This window comes from Dipodomys ordii, unplaced genomic scaffold (assembly GCF_000151885.1).
Source record: "Dipodomys ordii isolate 6190 unplaced genomic scaffold, Dord_2.0 Scaffold32, whole genome shotgun sequence".
Taxonomy (NCBI): Eukaryota; Metazoa; Chordata; class Mammalia; order Rodentia; family Heteromyidae; genus Dipodomys; species Dipodomys ordii.
In genome coordinates this window covers 2,851,509-2,863,968 of record NW_012267248.1, presented here as the reverse complement: position 1 = coordinate 2,863,968, position 12,460 = coordinate 2,851,509, and the positions used below count along the sequence as shown (strand labels likewise).

Genomic DNA, 12,460 nt, shown 5'->3' with positions numbered 1-12,460 from the left:
AGTAGGCCTCTTAGAATCCCTATTCTCCGAGGTAGACTTCGGTGAAGTCCCAAAACTTGGAGATAGGTTTCTGTAAAGCCCCATTCTCTGAGGTAGACTTCGGTGAAGTCCCAAAACTCAGAGATAGGTCTCGAGGCCCCTATCATGGTCTGATAGATGGTTTCCCATGCTAAGCAGACTCTACTGGGGTCGGCGTGGCAGTGGATAGCTTTATGGGTGTCTGTAATTCTTTCTTAAACTACACTTACAAATTTTCCTGTATAGTATCTCAATGAAGGAAAATTATTTCAACAGCAAATTGTTTTGTACTGTCAATAAAATAAGATATGGGATATTTTGTTCTTTTGCATTTAGATTAAATGTTTCAGCTGGTATCTTTTATTTTTTACAATATTTTTTGTAGCCATGACAGTAATAGTACCACTAATAACCATAAAGGCTGCATTAATCAAGTCCCTCTTTTGCATGAAGGGTCATATTTACCACATTCCTTACTCTTTGTTCACTGTTTAAAGGCAAATATTGCTATCCTCACTTAACAGATGAGAAAAGCCAAGGCTCAGGAAGATTGAGCAGCAGTTCTGTGTTTGTACAGCTAGGGAATTTTAAATTCAAGCCTCCATCCTCTATCTTTAATGTCCACGAGACTCCCATAAGGCAAGTCTCTTTATTATAGCATTTACAAATTTATTTTAATGGAAGATTTTTTCAGATTGAAAAAATGTTTATTTTAGAAAAATTAATAACTCTAGGAAAGTAAAGACCTAATTTGGTATAGCAGTTTTACCTGATACTGTACTATCTTTCTGTAGTGTCATCCATCAATGTATAGTGACTATCTTTTTACAGAAAAAAAATGGGAGCCTACAGCATAAATACTATTCCAGAATCTTCCTTTGCCTTCTAATTTTACAGTAGATTTTGTTCTCATGTTATTAAACACTAATACATATGCTAGATGAAGCATAGTGTTCTTTATTAGGAGGACACCAATCTACTTAACCAATAGCTGTGCTTAGGTTCCACTAACAGTTTAAAGTATAACAATTAACATCAGGATCTTATCTTCAAAGATCATATCTTGGGATGACTTTCTTTGAGTTAAAACTCTTACAGATGCAAGTGTGGGGTCAAAAGGCATATTATGGTCTACAGAATTTAGAGGAGAGAACATTCCCACCAGATGCATGTGGGCAGTATCCACCCCACCCTTTCCATATGGGGTAGTTTCACCTTATTAGCTGCAGTGGTCCTTTGAACAACTGAAAATTTTGTATCTATCCTTAATACTTTTGGATGTATAGAAAAATCTAGCAAATTAAGAACCATTACATGCGGGGGGGGGGGGAGGGGAGGATGGGAAGGGATGGGAAGGGGAAACAAAGGAGGAGGCTACAATGCTTGATAAGAAATGTACTCATTATCTTGTCCATGTAATTTTAACCTCTCTGTACAGTATTTTAACAATAAAAAATAAAAAAAGAACCATTACATAATAGCCCAACATAATTTCTACCTAGAAATGCTCCTTTATTTTTATAGTTTTCATATTTTCCTAGAGACTGGGAAGTTTTCACCCAGCTTCCCATAGGGGTCCCTATAACAGTGTTTTTCTCTTGTGGAAAATTTCTCTCCTCAACCTTTCTTACCCTTTTGAGAGAGGCAGGCCAACATTTGGTCAGAAGATCATAGCTTGAGCTTTGCACTTCTGTAATTTCATGCCTTGTTACTATCATGAGCTTTTTCAAGCTTCTAAATCTTCTTCCAACTTAGAAGGTAGAAAATCATCCCCAAGAATGTAAATACAAATAAATATACTCTTCTTTCAGTTCCTAAAACTAGAAAATGATGATTCATGCTGTAGATTGGGAATTAACAAATTGGGAATGAGCCCTTTTAGACTTCTTCCAATTGTTTAGAATGCATATTCACAACAGAAGCAGGAATTTTACCTTGTGGCAAGGGTAACTTTTCTCTCTCATTTTTAGGCTTTAAGTATCTATGTGAGAGTGATATAGATGGGGAAAGGGACAGAAAGAATCGTATGGTATTAGGATGGAATTAGACATATGTGTATAAAAGCATATGATTTTTTATATATTTTTATTGTAAAGATACTGTACAGAGGGGTGACAGTTACATGAGTAAGGTAATGAGTACACTTCCTATTGAGTACATTTCCTATGTGAAAATACCATACAGAGGGGTTACAATTACATGAGCAAGGTAATGAGTACATTTCTTATCAAGCATTTTTTTTATTGTAAACATACTGTACAGAGGGGTTACAATTACATGGGCAAGATAATGAGTACATTTCTTATCAAGCATTGCATCCTCCTCCTTTGTTTACCCTTCCCATCCCTTCCCAGCCTCCCCCCATCCCCCCCATCCAATCCTCCCTCCCCACCAAAGTTGTGAAGTTCGTTTTCGACATGACAACTTGTACTTCTCATTGTTGCAACGGGTCAACCTGTATCCTTAAACGACTTGTTTTTCCCCTTCTCCACAAATTATACTAACATCAAATATAGTGAAAGCAGGGATTATACTGTGGGGGAGAGACATACAATGCAACAAAGAGATAATCTTATAAATGCGTTAGAAACACATGCATGAAAGAAAAAAACATTTAAATACATATCTTAGGGTTTATTTTCCTAACATCATATTATCTGACCTTTTCTGCTTGACTCATACACATACTAGATATTGCAAATAAGGGAAACCATGGGACCTATGTTTCTTTGGGCTTGGCTTACTTCACTTAATATAATTTTTTCCAAGCATTTCCATTTCCTAACAAATGGGGCAATGTCATTCTTTCTGATGGAGGCATAGAATTCCATTGTGTATATATACCACATTTTCTGGATCCATTCATCTACTGAGGGGCATCTGGGTTGATTCCAGATCTTAGCTATGGTAAATAAGGCTGCAATAAACATAGTTGTGCTGGTAGCTTTAGTGTGGTCTTGTTTGTAACATTTGGGTAAATGCCCAAAAGTGGGATTGCTGGGTCATAGGGGAGCTCCAGGAGCTCTATGTGAAGTCTTTTGAGGAACCTCTATACTGCTTTCCAAAGTGGTTGAACAAGTTTACACTCCCACCAACAATGCAGTAAGGTTCCCTTCTGTCCACATCCCCTCCAGCATCTGTTGTTATTAGAGTTCTTGATTTTTGCCATTCTAACTAGGGTGAGGTGGTATCTCAATGTTGTTTTGATTGAAAACGCATATGGTTTTAAAGATGCATATTTCTTAGCTCTGTTTACTGACTAGGAGCAATGACATGCCAGAGGCAAAAAGCACTGCAGTATCGGATCTTAATCCAGAAATTTCCTTCACTGAAAGGAAAGAGTACTCATTGAAGAAATGGCATGAAATAGGATAAAATAGTATGGAAAAAGTAGATAAAATAAGGAAGCAACAAAAAAAACAGTAATATATAAAAAATACATAAGAGCTAGCTCAAGATTCTTCCATTGGTCAATTGTGGGACAATTTGAGCATCAAAATGAAGAAAGTAAGGAATGTGTATTCTATTTTTATTATTCATGAGTTCATACTGATACTAGAAGGGGCTCAGAATAAGGATGGTAAACACTACTTTATAGAAGAATATGATATAATTGGTAGAATTATAGAACCACCATTTCATGATCACTGTGCTAATAATTCAGGCAAAGACAGATACTAAAACCCAGAGCAATAGATTTCCAGGGATCAGGATACCCATAAATTCTCATGAATTACTCATTAGTTACAAAGAGAATGACAATTTACATTGGAGAAATTTGACAGACAGCACCATAATCAGATTACCAAATTTAGCATCACTAATAAGAACAAAGCCTACATCACCTGTTGTGATGTTCTGAGAAAGATACAGTGGTCTTCTTGCCATAAGGATAACTTAATTTCATACATGAAGATATGGTCACTCAATTTAAATTAAATATTTTATGAAGCAGTTTGTCTAGAATCTTCAAAATTGATAATGTAATGAGAAAAAAAAGAAAATATTGAGTATGATCCTTGAACAGATAAAAGCCAGGGCCATGCAAATCTCTTATTTTTCAACTGGACCTTGTTCTATGTCTTCATGTTCTGTGCATATAGAGTTAGAGGTAAAATGCCAGGAAGTCTACAACTTTCAGAAAGAAGTGAAAGGTAAAAAAAAAAAAACGAACGTTTGCTGAGTGTAGGTGAAAAGTATATAGATATTCCTTTTATTATTTCTGAAAATTCTCTGTAGTTTTGAGGTATACAATTTTTAAAATTCTGGGTTTTAAATTTTATTTGTGTATTTATGTTTTTATGTATTTATTTATTATTAAAATATTTGCCCCTCTTTCCTAACATTTAAAATAATTGATTTTGGTGAGCTGGAAAATACAGACAATAAATTAGCACAGTAGCACCTATATATTAGCTCTAAAAATGTTTTCTGTTAGTGATAAGAATTACACTGATGGGGCTGGAAAGGTGGCTCAGTGGTAGAGTGCTTGCCTTGCATGCCGGAGGCCCTGGGTTCGATTCCTCAGCACCACATAAGCAGAAAAAGAAAAAAGCTGGAAGTGGCGCTGTGGCTCAGGTGGTAGAGCGCTAGCCTTGAGCTGAAGAGCTGAGGGACAGTGCCCAGGCCCAGAGTACAGGCCCCACGACCGGACCCCCCCCCAAAAAAAAAAAGAATTACACTGATGCTAAAGAAAGGTGCTTCTTGTCTTTTTTTAAAAAAAGAAATAATGCAGCTGGGCGCTGGTGGCTCCCGCCTGTAATCCTAGCTACTCAGGAGGCTGAGATCTGACGATTGCGGTTCAAAGCCAGCCCGGGCAGGAGAGACCGTGAGACTCCTATCTCCTATAAACCACCAGAAAACCAGAAGTGGCGCTGTGGCTCAAGAGGTAGAGTTCTGGCCTTGATCTGAAGAGCTGAGGGACAGTGCCCAGGCCCAGAGTTCAAGCCCCACGACCGACCAAAAAAAGAAAAGAAATAATGCCATTACTGAGGCTTTTGAACTCAGGGCCTCATGCTCTTGCTTGGCTTTTTCACTCAAGTCTAGCACTCTATCACTTGAGCCATAGCCAAACCTCCACCTCCAGCTTTTTGCTAGTTAATTGGAGACAAGAGTCTCACAGACTTTTCTGCTGGGCTTCTTCAAATCATCATCCTCAGAATTTGGCCTTCTCAGTACCTAAGATTACAGGGGTAAACTGCTAGCACCTAGCACTCAGCTATTCTTTATTCTTTTTGCAGTCTGGGGATTAACTCAAGTCCTCATGTATGTTAGGCAAATGCTGCCCAGTACTGAGCTACTGTGTCAGCCCTGAAGTTTGTTTTTTAAAAATTGGGCGAAATGTGTTTTGAATAGTATTTATGTAATATACTTTCTTCCCATTGAAATAGGGGTTGTTTTCTAAACAACACGTTAACTCTGATATACATTTTCATTCCTCAATAAGGTATGAGAGAATATAATTAGAGGAACAACTATCAAGATCATGAAATTAAGTCTTACTTAATACCTTTGAAAAAGATTAATTTTAAATGATTCCATCTATACTTTTATTTAGTTTTATAACCATTTTATTTTATTTTAGATAATAAAAGAACACAGCAAAGTTGTTATATGCCTAAGGCATAGGTTTTTGGGTTTTGTTTTGTTTTGGTTTTGGTTTATTTTTGTGCTAATGCTGAAAATTGAACCCAGAGCCTTATACCAGTACATAGTAGGTGAACTATCCCCACAGCCCACATGGAAGTTTTAGAGGACTCGTTTTTTTATTGCAAAATACTTAGCTACTTACTCACTGTCACTTGGAAATTTTAAGTCTAAATATCAAATGGTGCTATAAACAAGTGTGGATGTTCTGTAACATCAGTCTCCTCCTTGCACAAAGTATCCAATCTCCAAGCATAATATGAAATGTTATTTTTAAACTACCACGAGGTTTCCTTTTAATTATATAATCTTATTATATGGCATTTGTACTGGAGTGTGCAGATCTCTCTCCCCTCACCATTTTCTTTTTCCCCCTTTAACCCCAGGTAACTTTATCAGTGTGAGGTATAATTGATGGTCCTCTGGATCCCTGCCTTGGTCACTTGGAACAGTTGGTCACAGACTGCTCTGCAGTTCTTGTTTCCCTTCATTTAATGCTCTTTTTACTAAGCATATTGAGTTTTTTCTTGGTAACACCTTATTAAAGTGTACTTTATAATCATAAAGTTTACCTATCTACTGATACCAGGGCTTATCTCAGTGTCTTGCACTCTTGCTTGGCTTTTTTGCTCCAGGTTGGCACTCTACTACTAGAACCACACCTGCACTTAAAATTCACTTAAGTGTACAAGTCAGCAATGTTTTAAGAAAGTCAACGATGTAGCCGGATGCTGGTGGCTCACAACTATAATCCTAGTTACTCAGAAGGCTGAGATCTGAGGATGGTGGTTCAAAGTCAGCCAGGGCAGGAAAGTTCAGAAGACTCTTATCTTCAATTAACGACCCCAAAATTGGATATGGAGCTGTGGCTCAAATAGTAGTTCAGTAGCCTTGAGTCAAAGAAGCTGAGGAGCAGCATCCAGGACCTGAGTTAAAGCCTCACGATTGGCACACACAAAGTCAATGAGGTATATTATTATCACCACAAGACATTGCCTTTCTTGCCTCTGCTTACAGTTAATCTTTGTTCTTACTCTGTGTCTCAGGCAACCACCTGGTCATTTTATATTATATGGTCTTTGTTTCTGACCTTTTCTTTTCCACTTATTCCAGATTTCTGTTTATTCATGTTGTAGCAAGCACTAGTATTTTATTCCTTCTTATTGCTGAGTAGTATTCTATTAATATGGGCATACTACATTATGTTTGCCCACTTAGAAAACTAATGAGCATTTAGAATGTCTCTTTTTTCTTTTACTATTGAGACCAATGATTCCACAAACATTCATATACAAAGTTTTATGTTTAAATTTCTACATTGGAACTAACTTTGAAAGAAACTGATAAACTATGTTCCAAACACCTATACCATTTAACATTCCCACTACCTGACTCATGAAAGCTCTGATTTCTCTACACTCCCTTCCACATTTATTTTTCTCTGTCTTTTAAAATTATTATTGTTATGGGCCTTCTAATAGGTATAACATGTTATTTCATTTTGATTTAATTTGCATTGACTTAATGAATAATTCAAGGCATTTATTTTATATATTATTTATATATCTTCTTTGATGACAATTCAAAAACTCTTGTTTATTTTTAAAACTGAGATGTTTGTTATCTTATGATATCATAAGAATGCATTATATATTCTACATAAGTCTTTCATCAAATATGTGAGTTCAAGCTACTTTCCAGTCTGTGGTTAATCTTTTACTAATGGTACCTTTGAAGAGCAAATATTTTGAATTTTGATTATAGACAATTGATCATGTTTTGCTTTTATGGGTTATATTTAGTGGTGCTTTATGAAAGGAAGAAGAGTCAGTTGCAATGTGGATAACATGGTTATAGTAGTTTCTAACTTGCATTTTGATACTTGTGATGATTTTTCTACTTTGGTGTGTAGTAGAGGCCTTGTTGATCTGGAAACATTCAGAAAGCTGTGCATAACACAAATGATTAGCATTATCAAGCCAGGTTTGAATGACAAGCAGTGAAGGAGCTGTCAGTGATGCCTGTTCATGTGGTTCCTCTGACAGACAGCGTACCCTCTTATTCAGCTCCTGGAAATGTCATCTGAAAATAAGCAGAGATTCTTTCCCATGGCTCTGTGGAAAGCTGTTTTCATTATGTTCATATTTTCAAAAAAGATCAGTAACTCCAAAACACCATGAAAATACTGGAAAAGCTGGTCCTACTGATAGCTTTACTACAAAGTTTTCTAGGCACAAGAGCATTTTAAGCTTTCAGACTATTTAATGTGTCTGGACATAGGGTCTTGAGGTTACATGAATAGACCATATAGGTACATGGTTAACTGTTGTACCAGATATCTTTTTTTTTTTTTGGGTCCGGTCGTGGGCCCTGAACTCTGGGCCTGGGTGCTGTCCCTCAGCTCTTCAGCTCAAGGCTAGCCTCTACCACTGAGCCACAGCGCCACTTCCGGCTTTTTTCTTTTTGCTTATGTGGTGCTGAGGAATTGAACCCAGGCAGGCATGCAAGGCAAGCGCTCTACCACTGAGCCACCTTCCTAGCCCATGTACCAGATATCTTGTACCCTGAGCTACAATCTCCCTGCAAAATTTGCTTCTCCTATGGCTGTTTCTATCTCAGCTAACATCAGCTCTGTCTGACTTACAAGTGCTCAGAAAGAACTATGTAATTCATCTTTGTCTACTGTCTTTCTTTCATAACCTAATCCAATAATTTCTAAATCCTATTAGTTCTAAATGCAATGAGAAAGCCTGCATGGGATTCTGGGAAAGAGAGGGGATTTTAGAGGAAGAAAACTGTTGAGTTTAGTTAATAAAAATGTATCAGCATTGGTTTATGAATGGCCACAGATGTACCATGCCAGTACAAGATGCTGAAAGTAGAAGATATGAGGTACCAGATATAGGGAAAAGGAGCTCTGTGAATTTTCTATGAATCGAAAGCTATTCTAACATAAAAATTATTTTTTAAGAAGTCAAGTAGCAGATTCTATAGGCCTGTTGGTCACCAGAGCCTTTGGCTACTTGCTGGGCCTGATGGAATGGAGAGTATGTTTTCGTTGTTCTCATGGTCTCATTAGAGGATGTGTCCACAAGCATCTTTCTTTTGTGGGGAGGGATTTGTTGCACTATCAGTATGTTTACATAGTATAATAATGCCTATAAAAATGGGTCTAAATCAGTCTTTTCATAATAATTTTGATAATTTTGTTGACTACTTTATCCCTTACAAATATGTGCATGTACTAGAAAACTAGTAACAGTTCTAGGTTTATTTTTTTTACAATAGCTAGTGAAGAGCTCTTTTGTCAGTGGTACTGGTGATTGAACACAGGACTTCTTGTGATTACCAAGCAATCTTTCTGCCACTTGAGCTAACCTTAATTCAGCAGTTCCATTAAAAAAGGATTATCTTGCAATCCTTTAAATGCTACTTGAAATAGATATATTTATTTTGTATAGAACACACTGACTTGAATTAACCCCCTTCCCCTTTTATTTGAATGTGAGGTGCTAGATATTGGTGCTGATCTGGGTCATAGAGGGTTTAAGAAACACTGAAATTAAGAAGTCGCCACTGATTAGGCCCTAAAGAATTGTAGGGTCATCTGTAATATTAGTTCTAGTTTCTACGCAATCAAGGCTTTATGTCACTCAAATCCAGAAATACACCACAATTGGAATGAGGCAGGTGGTTGTTTCTAAATGAACTTTCTTTTCTTTGTCTGGTAGAAAACCAGAGGACAATCATAGTTGTTCCTAAGAGAAAAACCAACCCCTGTTCCTCATACCTACCTAGATGTTATAAATAGTTGAATATATTTAAAGTATCTTCAAAGCTTGAGCAAATGAAGACAAACTTGCTAAGGGCTGCTAACTTCTGATGACAAATTGTCAGACTTGCTATTGCAGCTGGACATGTGCAAAGTTACCATAAGGAGTATGCATGGAGTATGATAAATCTTCCAGCTGAGAGCAAGCACTTACATGAGTCCGAAAGGGGTGCATGATTGCCAGGAACAGACCCTGCTTTGTATTTACTAGGGCAATGCCATACTGGTGATAGGGAACGTGGAGCTATTTCATCTTGTGTTCCCAGTTTGTCCTCTCCTTACCTGACCTCTGAAATGGAGCCACTGGCTTTGAAAAGCCTGGTGTCTAAAATTAATATTCTTCTCCATCTGACTAAGAAGGCAACAGCTGAGCAACATGAGATCAAGGGCCATAGTTTAAAGGAGGCTCAGAGTGGAATTTGAGAGAGAGGATACTTCCTCTTGTCATATACACTTGTCTTTTCAGAAGACTTCTACTCACTGAGAGAAAAGACTCTCAGAGAGTTCTGTAGCCAATTTCAATTTGAAGTCTACAAAGATTCCTTTTATCTGCCAAACTTTCGCTCTACCCTTGGAGTGGTCCAAACACTATGATGTCTTCCTACAAATGGTAATTATGATTTTTGATTGTTATAACTTATCAAATCTTCTCTTTCTTTCTGTAGGTTGCTTTAAATAACAAGTTGAACTAAACTTCAGGTACACCTTAAGGTTTAGTATTCCTTTGCAAAGCAATTATATCTTGGAGCTAAGCTTTTGTTTTTAATATGTTAATGTTTTAAGTGGCTTCCCAATTCAGTTTTAGTAACTTGTAACTGATGTATCTCAATCATAGTTTATTTCAGAACAATTGAGTATTTGTTTTTGTATTTTAATTATGGGTCACTTGTAACTAAGCTATATATATATAGATAGATATAGATATATATCATAGTTTATCTTAGAACAATCAACTATTTTTGCATTTTAATAATGGGGTTTTCAAGAAAGTTCCCAAGAATGGTACCAGTGGTCTATAATGCCTAGAGTTCTGGTTGATACTATTTGTATTTTTATTTGTTTGAATATAATTTCTTTAGGGGGTATAAAACATATTAGAGCTCTGGATTTAAAAACTTTTGAAATACCTGTTGGTTATTTTGTTATATGAGTTGCTAAAAATGTAATGCAAAGTTTCATGGGGAGAGAATTACAGAGATATCCCCCAGGTGGGAGGCAAAACACCCAGGAGAAGCAGGAGGTCCTCCTTCCTTGCTAAATCCCCCTGGAGGGAAGGAAATGAACAAAATTTTCAAATCCCATCCAAACATCAAGTTCTTTAGAGTCAATATATAAGTTGGCTATTTGATACTGTAGGGAACTTTTAAATTTACTTTGTTCTCTCTGAAATAAATCAACAATGGACAGATAATAAGAAAAAGACCACACAGAATTTACTACATGCCTAAGGAATAGGAGTATGAGTTTCATAGAGGAGCAACAGAGCTGTCCCTTATACAGAGCTTAAAGGGATAGGAATTTGGACTTCTGAAATCAAAAGAGGTTGCCCTGTCCCTGGAAAGATGAAGGAGGAGGTATAAGCAATCCATGGTTGCCTTGAGGCTCAGATCGTCTCTTTCAAATAATAGTCACTGATAGTCATCTCCATCAAGGCTAGGCTTGAGACTCATCTCTTCTTGTGAATAGATCTTTCCTAGGTAGAAAAAGGGAGATACCAGCCAGAGATGCCTTTACTTTTGCCTGCATTGCTATTTACTCATGTGGATGTATTAAGTTTCTTTCTTACAAAAGGACAGATTTCCAGAGCTGTTCCTTTATCTTCAGAGGTCTACAATTTTTCCTACATGGTCAACTTTGAAAAAGACCAAAGAAACATTGGGGGGGGGGAGGTGAGGCATTTTACTCTGCCACAATATATATTTTGTTTTACAAAATGAGTTATATAGTCACTTGAGATTGCTTCTTACCACTTTTGTAGGAAAAGATTCACCAATGGAAATTCAATACAAATATTTGCATTTCTCTTTCTAATTTTGAGTTGTCTCTCCAATTCAAACAGAAGCCACATCCAAATCTTCACTGAGTAAGTTGGTATAATAAGTGTGTGTGCTTTCTTTACAGTCAGGAGACTGGAGCTCTGAAAAGTCACGATTGTGTCTTGATTTACAAATCTGAGACAGAGGGAAATGAAAACCATACTTCAAATAGTAGCTTAATTACGCTCACCACCAAAATGTTAAAAGTGAAGAGGTTGGAAGAAATCAGCTCTTGTTACAGCAGCAATCAGCTGGAGAAAATGACATTCTTTCAGTGCATGGAAGAGGTTGAGAAAGTAAAATGTTTTCTAGAAGGAAATTCTAATGAACAAGATTCAAGATCTGAAGAGAATGAGGTAATTATATGTTCATTTGATTTCTCCTTATAGGTAGAACCTAACAAACTTAAAATTAACAAACTTAAAATTCTATTTTGTCATTTATATTTAGAATTAAGGAAAGTTATGAATAAGCAAATTTCCTATTTTTAAGAGACAAAAATTCACTCAAGTTAACAAAATTGAACTTGATTAATAATTGGGAGATAATCCTAGCCACTCAGACTCAGAGCAGAAGGATCTAGGTTCAAGGACAGCTGGGGCAGAAAAGTTGGTAAGACTCCATCTCAAAAATAATCAACCAAAAACAGGACTGAAAGTACGAGTTAGGTAGATCAGCAGCTGAGAAATAAAGGAGGAGGTGGGGAGGAAGAGGAGGAGGAAAAGAGAGGGATAAGGAAGGTGGTCTTCCTGCAGGCTGCTCTACATTGTGTTTAATGACTTAAGAATTAGAAAGTGAGCTTGTGGATCTAGAAGTGTAGCTCTGTGGCAGAAGGTATGCTTACCATATCAGAAACCCTGACTTCCTTCCTGCAACCCCAAACACACACACACACACACACACACACACACACACACACACACACACA

The 12,460-nt window shown here is 36.9% G+C and overlaps 1 protein-coding gene across 1 annotated transcript in view; it reads left to right on the top strand.

Annotated features, from left to right (window-relative positions):
- Mylk4 (myosin light chain kinase family, member 4) overlaps positions 1 to 12,460 on the top strand; it is a 108,613-nt gene that overhangs the window by 10,769 nt on the left and 85,384 nt on the right. The window contains exon 2 of the mRNA XM_013016610.1: positions 11,618 to 11,888. Within this exon, the coding sequence (XP_012872064.1) occupies positions 11,618 to 11,888 (271 nt within the window). The remainder of the gene's footprint in view (positions 1 to 11,617; positions 11,889 to 12,460) is intronic.